The 15,612-nt window shown below is 45.4% G+C and overlaps 1 protein-coding gene across 3 annotated transcripts in view; it reads right to left on the bottom strand.

Moving 5' to 3' along the window:
- The window catches only part of PAX7 (paired box 7), a gene marked incomplete at its 5' end in the record, with an annotated part of 99,273 nt that overhangs the window by 42,637 nt on the left and 41,024 nt on the right, over positions 1-15,612 (bottom strand). For all 3 annotated transcript variants that reach the window (XM_084300355.1, XM_084300354.1, XM_084300356.1), the window contains one exon: positions 7,586-7,785. In XM_084300355.1, the coding sequence (XP_084156481.1) occupies positions 7,586-7,785 (200 nt within the window). The remainder of the gene's footprint in view (positions 1-7,585; positions 7,786-15,612) is intronic.

The raw sequence follows: 15,612 nt of genomic DNA, 5'->3' as shown, positions 1-15,612 counted from the left end.
CAGAAAAAATGGAGCAGGTCCGTCTGTCCACTTCTGTGCTGAGACATCCTGTCTAAGCCCACATTTGAACTCATGGCTTCACATCTCCAAACCCAACGCTGACCAGTGATACAGCTTCACCATTTACTGTTACAAGGGAGTTCATACTTATATAAAAAAAAAAAAAATATATATATATATATATATATATAATTGAATGAAATAGCTATGGGATTCTGAATGACTGTTTGCTGATGCTATTGCATTTTCCAGATCTATTTTTTACATACTGTGCTTCTCAGTGATTACTTCAAGTCGTAAGAGAAAATTCTGTTAAATAAATAAAACCTCTGTTTTATTTATCTGCTTATCTTTATAAACTCTGTGTCTGAGGGTGAATGGGACTTCTGAAAGCCTGAAGACATCTGGATGACTTCAGTGCTGCCATAAAGCAGCCGCAAGACTGTGCATTTTATGAAGTGCTCTCTCTGCACTTGCTCACTTGCTTCTTAGATGGCCCAGTTTTAATGGTGTTTGAGTTGCATTTAAACATTTCAGAATGGGCTTTGATGTTCACACCTCACTGAGGTGAATGAGATGTTGGGGGAGTAGATTTCTTGCTGCTGTTGTTTGCCTGGATATAGACTGGGCTTTAGCAGCAAACCAGCAGCACGTTGAGTTACACTATCAAGATTTTCTTTGCAAGGAAAAGCTATGAACCTTTATAATAACTTAAACACTATGGGAAGGGGCTTAAAGCTTAACAAACCCTTGCAATGCCTACCCCTGATTATTATAAACGTTCTCCATTATTGACCAAGCTGAATCTATTACAGTGGTGCCCCAGTAAATAGAAAGCCTCCTCAGCTGGGGAGGTTGAGGACAGCCTGAGCACCATGCGTGCTGGTTCATGTGCTCGCTTCACCTGGCACACACAAGGCAGCAGCTCTGCTAGCATCAGAGCTTCAGCGCAGGGCAGATGAACAAAGCGTGTGAGAACCATTTTGGTCCACCTTTGTTGAACTGGAAATTTTGGGATAAAGGTTCTCCTTGTAAAACCTCTCGGAGGCCCTGTTTGTTTTTAATACAATGGGACAGACACTCTGCTGCTATAAATCAGTGCAACTTCACTGACTTCCATTTAGACCAGCTGAGTGCTCAGTGTTACACACAACGGTTTCATCCAAGGCACTGGGACCTAGTTCATTGCTTTGGCCTCTGGGCCCTCTTGCCTTTGTAAGAAAAGTAAATTGTTACCACATTGTTTAGGCGATCCCCTTTTCAGCTTGTGACTGTGAGGGTGGCAGTTCTGCTCCTTGGTCCAAAGCAGACCAAGAAAAGCAGAATAGGACAAACAAGCAAAACCCAGAACTGACTTGTCTGAATCTCAACACCAAAATTCGTGATTTTTCCTAAAAACCACTTTTTACTGTATCAAATGGATTCCTCCATCTGCAGAAGCCAGCAAGCTCAAAGGAGCACTTTCTGACATAAAGTACTCCAATTGTTTCCTACAGGTTCCCTGCCCCACACGTACAAACCAAGCTGGTCTTGTCAAATTCTACAGCAAGTCCTGAAGTTTGTATTCATTCCAGTTGATTTCAAGCAATGTTTTGCTAGAAGGACTACAGGATTAAGTTTATCATCTTCATCTTCAGTAAATTTCATACTTAATGAAATAATGCTGACTCTCTCTAGCAAGATGCCCTTAAGGCTGATGCAGCTGGGACTTTGTCCCCCATGAATGGGACATTTCTATTTCCAAGGGTGCTGGTCACTGTAATTCTCCTACAAATATCAAAAGTGCTGATGCTTTTCTAAGGAAGTCCATAGATGTGGGCAAAGGATGTGCTCGCAATTTCAAGAGATCACCTCTGGCTTTAGGAAAATTTAGGTCAAAAAGGACTTGCCACTGCAGTTTGGATATCTGAAAATTTACTTTACAGTTTGTTTTAATTTATTTTTTTTTCTGTCGCAAGTAGATGGATCAAGGGCTTATTTGGAGGATATTAGCTGGGGCAAGTGTGTCGTTGGTTACTCTGCAATCCAATTGCATTTCTGTTTACAATTCAGGCTGGATGTGAAAGAACAGCAGCAACACTGTGAGACATCCAGCACCGATCCACTAAGCGATTGAAAACTTACAAGATGGGTTGTACGAGGCTGCTTACCAACCTCTCCCATCTGCATCCTTCTGTAGCAGGATCTCCCTTAGCCGCATCCAGGGAAGCATCCAGACCCCACTGCCATCTCAGCAGCATTCAGCCCTTGCTGGCTTTACCTTGCGGAGCCGCTTCCTTTCAGCTGCCTGGAACAGCACGCTGCCCTCACCCTGACCTCCCTTGGGAGCTGGATGCCGCTTGGCACCGCGCCGCGGGTCTCTCGCCGTGCCTGGCCACACGCACCGGCAGCACTGCTGTGGTTCTCACGGGCCAGCCACCGCAGTGCCAGGGGCTGTTCTCGCGGCAGGCCATCTATCTGGGCGCTCTGGGGCGCGAGAGTGCGGTTGGCCCCGTGCCGTGGAAAAGGAGAGTGCCAAGCTAGGCTCTGCCAACGAGAGCTCCAGCTCCCAGCTCCTCCGCACGGCCTCTCAGTGCCCCAGCTGCTGCCAAAAACACGGGGCAGCTGTTGTGTCATAACCTCATCGCAGCTCTCTTCACAAGAAATGTAAACGAGTCGGACCCTCAGGAAGAAAGAAAACATTCCCAGCCGACCTTTAAGGGAGGGGGACTGCCTCAGAAGGGCCAGTTTGGACACTTCTCAAAGAGTTTGGGAATCCAAACACCAGGCAAACAGCATTAGGCTCCAGCAGCTTTTCATGACTCCAGCTTATGCTCAGAGCTAGTGGAAGCCTGGCTGTCACCGCACCATCCTTCCACATGACGCCTTTGTAAAGCACCATCTCAAGGGCAGGCCTCTGACCGCAGGGACAGCTGGTGAAAGCACCGGGGTCCCCACTAGCACAGAGCAGAGAGAGCTGAGAAGTTCCCACGAAATCTGTGTATTTTCTGCACAGACTGCAGAGAGCTGCTGGGAAATGGGGGAATGGTGGTTTGAGCTCCTTCACACTGAGAACAGAATTGCTTTGTGAAAAAAATTTCAAGCAAAATGGAATGGAATTTCTTTTCTGGTGCTCCATTCGGCATGTCTGAGCTGCTGCAGCATGATCTAGAATATGGCTGTTTACTACAGTTTGAAACTGTGTCATAAAATACATATTATGTGAGTAGCCTAGAAATGCACCGAGATTTCAGAGACAGAATTGCTCTGAGCCTTTTTATTAAATGAAACATCCATTTTCTCCCAGGCAGAAATCACAATGGTATCCATCATAAAAATGATCAATAAAGCATTGGGTTGCGACTCCTGCTCTCCAGTTTAATTTTGTTATTGAAATAACGGTTTCTCAGTGCATGGAATTTCCTGGGAATTAATAACAGAGATCAGCATCACAAGGCACCCACCCCTTCTCACTTTTGATTTAATTCCAGAAAGTGCCCACTGCCTAGACTACAGGAACTAGAATTAACGTACTTGCTTGCAGTATGCATGCTTGTACCCAGCTGCCTATGGTAGGACCATCTGAATCACACTGAGAAGCTGCCATTTATTTTTTTGGGAACAATTTTGGTGGGTTTCTAGGAAAGCATTTTGAGATAATATTTTGGAGCCTGTCATGTCTGAGTCATTACAGCAGTAGGGTGAAGGGAGAGGGGCTGTTTGGGTGGGAACCTATGCACTGAGGTCTATTTGTGAAAAACATTTCCAGCATACACATTTCCAAACAACTTGGGATTGTGGGGCCGGTCTGGGGACAATCTGGGCATGCGTTCTCCTTGTTATACCTTATATTCTTTTTGTTGATAGTGTTCAAATATCAAATTGAAAAAAGCACTGATGTTTGTTTGTGACTAGCCTTCAAATTACAACACATTTGGCCAAACAGATCCACAAATGGGATCATCTAAGAGAAGGATTAGGTTCAACTCGCTAGCCCTATGACTGATGTACCTGGTGTCTCTTCTGACACTGACACCGGTGCTGCCTCGAGAAGTCATTTCCACACTTAAATACGAATTTCTGACAAAACTATTTTCCTACTGAAAAATGCTATACTGACAAAGCTGAAACCTTTTGTAAGAAATGGGTTGTTCTGAAAACTGTTCATTCTCTAGAAATACCAGTGAGAAGAGGTTCAAAATTATCAGAGAATCCCATTAAGGTTGTTTTTCCCATATAAGAACTTTAGCGCTGTCAGTTATGTAGTTGCAAAAAACAGTATAAAAACCCAGAATACACTGCAGATCAAAATCAAAGCTTCCATTAAATTCACTAAGTGAAATGCTTAGCTGTTAGACTTAATTTTAAAATCCATGAACACTTGGATTCAGCAACTTGTTTTCTGGACGTGTTGAAATGGGACCATGCAGATGGGCAGGAATTTGTTCAGTACTGGACAATTTGTGTGGCCACATGAGTCAAGACATTGCCCTGCACAAAAACAAGTCAGTGGGAATTTCCACTGGTGGCCTCACTCAGCACAGATCTGGCACCATAATCCTGGTTTTGCGGAACTCCATGGCAGTCTGCGCTGTGTTTGGGATTAACCTTTTAATGTCTCACACCGTGTGGTGTGCTGAAGCCTGAACACTGGAATCCCGCATCTAACCCACACAGACACTGCCGTGACCCTGCTAAAATATTGCTCACCCTCCCGTGATCTTCCTAGCAGATGAGAAATTGGAGCTTGGAAGTGCTCCCCCTCCACCTCTTCTTGTTGTTCAGCTTGTGGATTTTATTAGCTGTCAACGTGTCAAACTTCCACTTAGCTAGACAGCTGCAGGACTGGCCGGACTCTAAGGCCTGCCAATAAAGTTTAACAGAGCTATCAGCTTTTCATGTGGAGGAGATTACAGTACGTGAACACTCAGGTATCAGAGGGAATGAATGAGACCTAGGCAGGTTCATTTTTCATGTGGTAAAGCAGAGAGCTGAGCAGGAGAAAGAAGCAAGGAGAATGTATGCACAGGCCTTCTTGTTTTTGTTCAGTGCTGGAACAGTGATTAGCTCAATGGGATTGCAGTGCAGGGGTGGTGTTAATACACGACACAGTTAGAAAGCTGGGTAGCAACATCTGAGCTCTGCTTCAGAGATGGGTTTGATCAAGGGACATGGCTGCACAGCAGACAGAAGGCACAGTTCCAGAAGATGGATGAGGAATGAACAAGCACCAAGGAGCAGTAAGGGCTACTCTCAAGTCTCTTTTGTGACCACGGGTCACCAAATACCTTTCATACGTCCACCTCCCATATTATATGCTAATATGATAAGCTTCTGCAGACAAAGTCTGTCTCTGGGTAGATGTTAGCATGGCCCTTAACACCCAGAAACCCTGGTCTCAGCCAGACCTACTGTTATTGCAGCTATCTTTAATCCAAAAGTGCACCTTTTGGCCTTAGAAACTCTTCTGAGACAGGAGTACGACTATAATGTGGTAGAAGATATCCTGCTGGATGGTGCATGTGAGTGCGTTTGTGTGTGTGTGTGGCTTTCCCCCCCCAAAAAAAAAAAAACTTGATTGACTAATGTTTGTAGGTCCCGAGAGCCAGTAAAAGATCTGCTCTGATATCCAGAAAATTTTACAAGGGGCGGCAGGCTTAAAAGTGGTGGGAAGAAGCTGAGCCTGCCAGGATGTCAGAATGAGAAAGCCATCAGGAATGTGCCTCGGAGAACAGCTGCTTGTGGAGCCCTGGCAGAAACCTCCATGCAAGCTGCCTGGGAGCAAGTAGGGGGATTCAGAGATCACAGCTTGAGACAAGGGAAAGGTTCTCCTTATTTATTTATTTAGCTTTCCCTTTCTCTGCTTTCACCTCCCTCTCTTCTCCCAGTCTTGTCACGGTGAGGCCAGAACCCCTTGGAAAAAGAGAGAATCTGCCTCTGTTTTTGCACTCCCTGGCACTTCAAGGCTCTTCCCATCCTCCCTAGCACGTCCTCATCACAGCTCACACAATGCAGGTTTTCTCTTACCCCATGACAAGGTGTTACCTGAACTCTGCTCTTTCTTGAAATGCCCTTTTTTTTTTACGTTTTGCAACTCCATTAACAACTTTATGTTCATCTACACAAGCAAGAGCAATCAGGAGTCGAATATGAAAAACAAAAGCGGGGGAATCCACACATTCCAACATTTAGTAGATTAGTTCCCTAAATTAGCCACTTTTCCCAGTCTCCATCTAACTAAGGTCCTGCATGTCTAGCAAATTAACACTCTTACTGTTGAATACTCTGACAAGGCCTTTTGACTAAGATCAAAACTGGAAACAGCTTAAAGTTCACCAGATTCCCTTTTTGGTGTTTTTATAAGGCAGATCACGAGGGATGATGGATTCAGGAAAACCTGGCACCTCCCAGGAGGAAGCTGGAGGGATGTAAGGATGCGTCTGCTGCAGTGCTGTGACTGACTTAACACTGGGAAAAGTCCTTAGCCAGGGAACATCCCAGGTGTGTGGGAGAAACATCCATGCCCAGACAGCTCAGGGAAAACAGCAGAAACTTTTGGCACTTTTGGCTTCTGAGCAATCACATCAAGTTCATTATTGTGAGAACCACAGAACAACAGCAAAAAAAAAAAAAAAAAAAAAAAAAAAAAAAAAAAAAAAGCCTGTTTTGTTCTGGAGAAGCAGGTTAATTGTCTGTGTCCTTGCCACAAGCCTGGAGTACTTTCCCTCCTCTCTCTGCCCGCAATTCAACTGTTGGCTGTGTGTGCAGAGAGCCCTGTGCTTAGCCTGAAACCTAATCACACCAGCCACACGGAGGACGGACTGCTGGGGTCTCCATTTCACTTCTTTAACCCAGCACAATCCCCAATCCCTCCCCCTTTCCTTCCCTTTCCCCAAGGGACTCTATTATACCCCCCGATCTGTTCACACTCCTTATCCCTCTGCATGTTTGCACACACTGCTGACCCAGCCTTTATCTGGAAGACATAAGGGTCTCTGTGTGGAGTTCCCACAAGGGCTATTAATCGTGTAGATGTCAGCGTCCCCCGGCTCCAAACCCTCCCTTCCTTCTCCTCCCCTCTTCTTCCCTCCCCCCGCCCGTTTTGTACTCTCTGGAGATCAGGGGGGAAAAAAAAGTTTTATGAAAATTCACACACACAACTTGCAAACTTTGCAAAATATGATCTGCTCCCCTGGGCAAGGTTGGTAAATGGTGTGATTTCTCCTAAAACACCAAATACAAACATACACACACGCTGCTTCCTCCTAGGCAAATGGAGGAATTTCCTCACACAGAAAACAGAGCTGAACGCCTTGCCAAGTTAGGGAAAGTTTGGCTCCTAGTCCCAACCTGGATGGAAATCCTCCAGCTGGTACCTCCGCAACAGGCCAAATACAAATGGCATATCTGCAAATTCATGGGAACATGGGAATCTACAGAGCTGGATTTTTGCCTCGGATTCTTGTGAATGGGGCTCCAGAGAAGAGGTGCAACCAAATTACCACCTTTCAGCACCCTCCTCCCCAGTGCTACCACCTCCTTCCCCAAGGTAAGCAAGAAGCTGTGCCACCAGGTTGACTCGCCATGCGCTGGTTCTCGTTCTTACCTGAACTCGGGCCTCAGTGAGCTTGGTTCTCTGAGCGAGCTCCTCTCGTGTGTAGATGTCTGGGTAGTGGGTCCTTTCAAAGGCCTTCTCCAGCTCCTCCAGCTGCTCAGCGGTGAAGGTGGTTCGGCTGCGGCGTTGCTTACGCTTCAAAGGCAGGTCTGGTTCAGATTCAACATCAGAGCCTTCATCCAGCCTGTTACCTGGGTAGGAAAGAAGTACGAAACTATGTTTGCATGGGTAAAAAGCAATAGGGAGAAAGGCTGTTGAAACAGTTCGGCATGGCAGTAATCTCAATTCTGTAATGAAAGTGTCCATCAAAACAAATTATCTGTCCCTGTGCAATATAGCTATCAGCTCTCTACTGCTACAGTAGTTTCCTTCTACTATTTTTTCCCCACATAGTAAAAAGACAATTTAACAAAATAAAATTTGTTTGCATGAATGGGATGGCTCAAAGTCCACAGTGGTTACAGTGAAAGAGCTTCCAGTTGTTGACTTATGTTATTTCAATAAATTTCCATTTTTAGTTTGGAATGACTGTTTTTAAGAGTTGCACATTTTACATTGAACATATGTAGAAACTGAAATGAGTGCACAAAGATTTCAACACATGACACTTTGGCTTCTGCAGCTATTTTTCTCTTTTGTTTTTTTAAGTATTAGTGTTTGATATTTCAAGTTTTTTAAAGAACCTTGGGAAGAAAAGGAGAAATAGGAACTTTTGCATTTGGGAAAAATATGTCCTGCTCCCCTTCATCTTTGTGTTGGACTGCCCACAGGACACAGTTCTTCTTCTCTTACTTTGCAAATTTCAGTGGGCATTTTACAGAAGGTCAGACTCTGTGAGCATTAAGGTGAACAGAAGTCCTCCACCATGCTCTATTTGTTCACCCATTTCCTCCACCTTCCCTTGCCCTGGATCTCTGCCCTTCCCTTCTCCCTACCTTGAACCCCAGGCCAAACCTATCCCCTTCTCAGGCCCTTTGCTTTTGTCTCTCCTCCATAGCCAGCAGATGATGCCAGCTCTTGTCTGAGCAAATTAAGCAGGGCTTGCTGACAGTAAGTGCTGTTTGCAGGGCACAGAAGGTGCTATCAAACAATAAACCCAAATAGAGCTGGAGTAAGCCCAGTTCTGGTCCTTTTGTTATCCAGCGGTAAAGCAGAAGGCACTATGTTGATTTACACCAAGGCTACAGCCAGACCCATGGATTTTAGATGGGACGCACTGAGCACGGCGTTAGCTGCGTCCCCAGTGTTTGTGAGAAGCCTCTCAGGGTACAAAGCTGCAGTTTCAGAAATCTGTGCCCGAGGCTTCAGGTTATCGCTTCCCTGCAGTGCAGACAGTGATGTATGGAGGATCTCAGCTAGGATAAAACTTTATGTCTGTCTTTGGGACAGTGAAAAATATGCCAAGGGATCACAGCACTAGAGAACGAAGAACGTGATGTATGGAGCCTTTCAGCTAGGTGAGAGATCTGGCCTCTGCCACCTTAGGATCATAGAATCACTAAGGTTGGAAAAGATGTGCCAAGATTATCTGGTCCAACCATCCCACTACCAATGTTACCCACCTTTTCACTCACTCTCATGAAAATAAGAAGCTCATTAAATGTGCAATATTATTATTTTTTTAACCACGCTTGGCTTATCTTTCAGAATAACTGTACAAACATAAGACAGAGCTAAAACACCATGCTCACATTTCTTTTTTCCTTTTAGGTAAACCTTTCACAATTTGGGATTAGAAGTGGGACTTACATATGCTCACCTTGACAATAAAGTTCCCTAAGGCTAGTAATAGTGCTTTGCAATCTCTTTATGTTCAGGTCCTATGCTATCATCACCCAAAGTCTGCCTTTTTCTTTTCAGAGCTGGGAACGACAGCTGTGACTTCCCCAACAGCTGCTCAAGAATGGTGGCCATTTGAGGAGGAGGAGGCAAACATCCCATCGGAGCTCACTTGTTTATACTGAGAAGATCACAAAATGCCACTGAATTCAGTTGCTACAATACAAAAATGCTTTTATTGTCTTGAGGCTTCGCTGTGAGGACGCGATGTCAGAACCGAGTAACTCCAGTTAAGCAAAGCCATCACTTCAAAGCTCTCCCTTCTTCTAGCTCTGGCTTACCAATGCACAGCATCTTCAGACACATCTGTGTTGTTAGATCAAAACCCCTTTATTTCTCACTGAAGGCAGTGAGAAATTCACTGTTGACTTCAGGGGACCAGCATCCGTCCAACATTTTAAAGACAGTTTTAGTGTACATAGTAGAAAATTGTTACTAAACTAGCTTTTTGGTTATGTCCATTTCCAGGGAAGGTCTGGAATCTCAAGTGGTTAAAAGGAACATCTGTACTTGAAAATAGCAGCCCCGCACATCTGCATCCCAGATGATCTGATGCAGGTAGAAGCACATCTGGACCCCAGAGTACCACGCTGCGCAAAAGCACATCTGGAAACCTACAGCATACAGTAAATTTCTTTAAGTTGATCACCAAAGTCACTGACTATTATTGGTTTAATTAGTACCCTCTCGGGTGATATGAAAAAAAAGATAGAGGTGAGTTTTGGTCCGGAATGTGAGAGGGACAGTGTGAGGAGGGAAGGAAAATACACAAAGTTAAATATCATCTATCTCTGCAGCAGAGCATGTTTCTTTATAGCTAATACACGATCCTATATGGTTAATATACCCCACAGTAGCAGTGATGCTTCTTTATCACAGGAGCTATCATTTGTGGCCTGTTTCACACCTGGTGCAACAAAGGCCCAGCCTGCCTGGCAAGTACTATGGTGACAGAAATATCAAAGTGACTTTTTAAGATATAACTCTTCTCCTGCCCACTTGATAGAAATGCTGTAACGTCTACTATGGCCCACTACTTCTTTGGTGCAACTGCTCACAGCATTTGTAGCAAGGCTGGGATCCAGCATCTCCCCAGGTGAGGAAAGTCCACAAAACAACCTGCAACCTGTTTCATCTCCCACACTTCACTTTGCTCACTTTTTTGCTGTGGAAGTCTGCAAGGGAAACAGCCAAACTTTCTGCAGCAGCTTTATGCTCCTAATTAACTATCCCTGATTGGACCACAAAGTTTTGGGAGAGGACAAGCAAGTGTCACAAGCAATTGCCTGTCCTACTCCCAGCAGCACCAGTGACCCTACCGGCCATCACCCTGGCTACAGGGCTAGAAAGAAAGAGCACCAAACCTCGCAACATAATTTGATGTAACACTTTCTACCCGCAAGCCTCCCAGCAGCTCCCAGCTGGCATTATCTCCATTTTACAGCCGTGGCAGGGATGGCGGAAGTCACACACCTACGGTCACCCTGTGAGTCAGGAGCAAAGCTGGGAAAAGAAGCCGCAGTGCCTCGTGCCAAGTCCGAGGCTCCAACAACCCGACTACAAAGATGAAACCAAGAGAACAAGAAAAATCCCAGGGCATGTCTGGAACCAGCTGGTCTTAGTACTATGCAGCTGCTGCTGTCAGACAGACTCACTAAATAATATAGAAAGTCTTTTGGCTGAGACAGACTGCAGTAAGAGCCTATTATCTAGTGCATCCCTATCGTCAGGGGACAGTCTCCTTTACCTGTTAACATACTATTCAAAGATCTAACATTTTTTTTCCCATTCCTAAGTGGTTGAAATGTGCCAGACAAACCATTGCCATAATCTCTACAAAGTTCCTGTGCAAGGAGAAGGTTCACAGAGCTGCAAGAACAACTCACGAAAAACTCCCTTGCTAGGCAAGTCTGGAGGGGATCCATCCAAAACCTGAACACTTCGTTTCTTGCCACACATCCCCGTGTGAAAAACAGATGCACAGCACTACCACCAGCATGAGCAATGGGAGAATCCCCATTTGCAGCCTCCAGCACAACCGGGCAATCACTGCAGCAGTAACAGTTAGCACGCGCTGGCAGTTAGTCAGCACGGACAGCAGTGAACACCCTGTAAATAGAAAGGTGGAGAAATATCCGGCAGCAGCTTCTTGTGTGGCTTACCAATCACTTGTTGTGATGAAGGATGGGAAACAGCTAGCTGTCTGATAGGCAGCTCCCCCAGGATGTCATACTGGCTGAAGACTGACAGAAAAGAACGGAACAGAGGTGAATGGAGGAAAAAAATATCTCATAGGAGGACAAGCCAGGGAAAAGGGAAAAAAAGAAAAAAAAGAAAAGTGTATGTTTTACAGGACACACTGACCCCAGCGCTGTGTTCAAGAGCTATTTCATCTTTATTATTTAGCATAACTGTTTGGTAGCTCAGAAAGAAAAAAAAAAAAAAAAAACTGCTGTAACCTCTCTGCTTTGCAATACTTCTGGAAATAAACACAAACTTCAATATGGGAATGCAAATAAATTTGTAAGTGTGAAAATTCCTAATTTCTTCCCCCTGTTCAGAGGGGGCTACACAAATGTAGAGGCTCCTTCTCAGATCAGACCCAGCATAGCCTGTGCCAGAGGGGAGCAAAGACCACATGAAGGGACTTGCTGAAGGTCTGCATGGACCAATGTCAAGTCCCACATCTTTAGGGAGGAGGAGCTGGAGAAAACTGCACAAACCAAGAGTTTTTTCTCCCCATGGAATGAAATGTGGCCAGAGCATGGGTGCAGGTGTGCCCTCAGGATGACATAAGAACAGTGACAAACATAAGCCTGGGCTTGTCCTGAGACCCATTCTAGCATGAGAAAATGTGTAAATTATGGCCCACAAACTCAACATTCCTGAATAATGCTGCTGCTTCGGGTTGGGGTACAATTAACATGAGCTGGGCAGAGCTCTTTGTAGGGGTTTGAAAGGAACAGAAGTAGACTGGGGCTTGAGGAAAGGAGCAAGGAAAACCCTCTGTAATTATGGACTGAATTTGTCCTCCCTCTCCACAGCCCCTTCCCTCTTCTACTTCCCTTCCTCCCCCTCTCTCTCCTCCGCCTCCATTGACTGCTTCTGGGTGCTTCTTTGCCCTGGAGTTAAATTAATCAACAGGATTAGGCAGAATCGGCCACAACAAGACACTCCAGGCTCAGACTGAGCCCTTGATGCTCTGTAAGGACCTGCTGCCTTGCCTTGAAGCACCTTGGTGCCGTCTGGAGCGATTGGCAGACAGGACCAGACATGAAAACGCATTCATTAAAGTGGGGCTCGGATTTTGTTAGCAGGTAAAGGGGAATCACACATTTTTTCCTGCAGTATTTCTTCTCTTTGTCACCCTCTCTCTCATTTCCTCTCTCTCTCTCTCTTGCTTTCAGCTGCACCATCCTAAAAATTAAATGTGCGTTGGATGGGAGAGATGAAGAGGAGGAAGGGAATGGCTCTGTGGAGGGCTTTGCTTTCACTGCACCGTTTGTGCTACAATTGGCTTCAGCAAATTCGCCCAGCCACTGCTGGAGCAATGGTGATGCTCCACAAAAGCGGGCTGGGAGGTGGCTGGCCGGGAAGGTAATGCAGCCACAGGGGAGCTTGGATTTAATGGCACAAGAAAGGAAGGAAAATCTCACTTTGAGGGCATTGCTGAGATCTGAGCACCTCACATTACAGCCCCACACCCGTTCCCCCCCTTATTCACAAAGCTCTTCATCCACCAAAGCTGTTGGCTTTGGTGTCCCACGTGCGCATGCACGTTTCACTAGTCCTGTACATCCACGAGTGTCAGGGCAGGCTATTTTATGCTAGAGGACAGCTAAAGAGGCTCTCAATGACCTTGGATAGGTTGCTTCGCCTGCCACATGATACTTTTGATGTTTACACTGCCTTAACGATTGGAGCCACATTGCCACTAGTGCCAGTAAGGCACTAGTGCCAGTAAGGAGGCACTCATCTCACAGGTAGAAATACCTCAATTATGGGTACGCATTGTTAGGAGGGCCCGAAATAATAAAACGGGACAAAGATCTGCATATATGCAATACAGCCACAACGTTATTCTCTTCACTCCTGCTCTATTTCCAAGCACTCTTACTGAATTTAGCGGGTTGCGACTGGAACAGGCCACAATCTAGTTCTGTGATGTTGGTATCTCCTTCCTCTTTTTTCCACCTGCTTGTGAGATCAGCCCCTTGGCAGAACTCAAAATATTGCAGCAATAAGCAGCTTTTCTATGCTATTGAAAACAAAAGTATTCATGCACCTGATCAGACTACCTAAACAAACAGAAATCTATCTTTGCTAAGGAGACAAAGCAGAGCCAGAATAAAAGTCATACAGGAAAATAAGTCCATAAGCTAGAAAAAGGAGTCCCTGTGCAGCCCATAAGTAAATAATTACATGCTTCAGAGTTCCTACTGCAACAGGACAGACAGAATCACACAGAATCACAGAATGTTAGGGATTGGAAGGAACCTTGAAAGATCATCTAGTCCAATCCCCAGAAGGTGTGATTCTGCCCAGTGCATCTATAGCAGAGCCTCTGGGTAGAGCAAAGTCAGATGAAGACATGGCAGAGGGCTCTGCTGTTGCTCTTAGCCATGGCACATCTGTTGGAGCAGTGTGGGTGGGACTGCACACCCCTCAGAAGCACGCTAGCATCCAGGTGGGATACCAAGGATCAGCAAGACGCAGCCGTTTATTCAGAGCATGTCCCCTGCACTGCACCTGCAGTCAACAGCTTCAAAAGCAAGAGCTGAAACTCTCCCTGACTTCTTAGCATCTGCCTTTCCCTCTGGCAGAAAGCAAACAAAACCCATCAAAATGCAAACAAGACTATGGTAAGCCTGAAAGAGGGAGACACAGTGGTAGCATCACAGACACAGAATTGCATTGCCTAGATTTTTCTTCCTAATGTGAAAACCAGAACAGCCTCTTTTCTCTCTTCTTGGAAAACGATAAAGTCTTGAGCTCACAATGAGAAAGAGATTCATATTTGTGTGGAGAATAAGCCCCACTCACCTCCAAGCCTATTCAACAGCAAGTGGAACTGCAAAGAGGAGACAGAGCTGTTTCAAATTCACCTCTCATCCCCCCTCCCCTGTCCAAGCGCATTCCCAGATAAAAAAATAAATAAAATAAAATAAAATAAAATAAAATAAAATAAAATAAAATAAAATAAAATAAAATAAAATAAAATAAAAGACACAGCCCATACAATAAACCTTGGGTTTCCCCCTCCCTCCCCTTTCCAAACGGTACACTCCCCATTCTCCAGCATTTGCTCATGCCTGTGTGGCTGTATTACAGTTTAACATAGTTTAGAGGGCTGTGGTGTGGAGCAGAGGCAGAAAACGAATCACATAATAGTTGATATGCGTTTTAATCAAGTAATTCGGCCCAAGCAGAATGATAGAGCCTGTTGGTGGGGTGCCCTTGAATACCAAACAGACTGGGTAGCAGGCCTAGGAAAATGAAAAAGTCATTTACAGCTCAGCTGGGGACTGCAGTGTTCAGCAAAGCATTAGTGTGGGGGCCTTAGGAGATAAAGGTTTGGGTATTTTCCTTTTTTTTTTTCTTTTTTCTTTTTTTTTTTTTTTTTATTCAGGCACTGAACTGGCCAGCTGTAACCAAAGCACAGACTGAGGTAATGCCCATTATGGGTTGTACAACTTAGAAATAATACGGTGGAGTGGATGCTCTCAAACAGGGGTGCAGGGAGACAGAGGCAGAGTGTACATGTATGCCTAGGGGGAACATGGAAAGGTGAAGGTCAAAGTGAGAGGTGTTTTGCAGCTTGATAATTCCCTCACCATGCCAAGATCTCTTCTGAATAACCATGGTCTCATGTGGAAGGAGAAGCTGCAGGAAGGACGGAGAGAGGAATGCTGGAGGTTTAATAGACGAAGAGGGAGCACATGTAAAAGGTACCCAGGCGTGCACACCTCCTGTAGTGGCTGAGGGGATGCAGCCAGCCAGCAGGACAGCCCCAGTGAGAACCACACCACCTATAGCAGCAGTCTGACTTCCTTCGTGCCTCAGTCCCAGGGATTCAGCCTGGAGGAGCCCCACATTCATGTGTGGGGCTTGAAGACAAGACCTGGATCAGTCTGGCAGGCTTTACCTGGCTCTGGCTGTCCTACTTCCCAAAGCACTCA

Source organism: Netta rufina, assembly GCF_964035555.1.
Source record: "Netta rufina genome assembly, chromosome: 22".
Lineage (NCBI taxonomy): Eukaryota > Metazoa > Chordata > Aves > Anseriformes > Anatidae > Netta > Netta rufina.
This window is presented reverse-complemented; position numbering and strand designations above follow the sequence as displayed.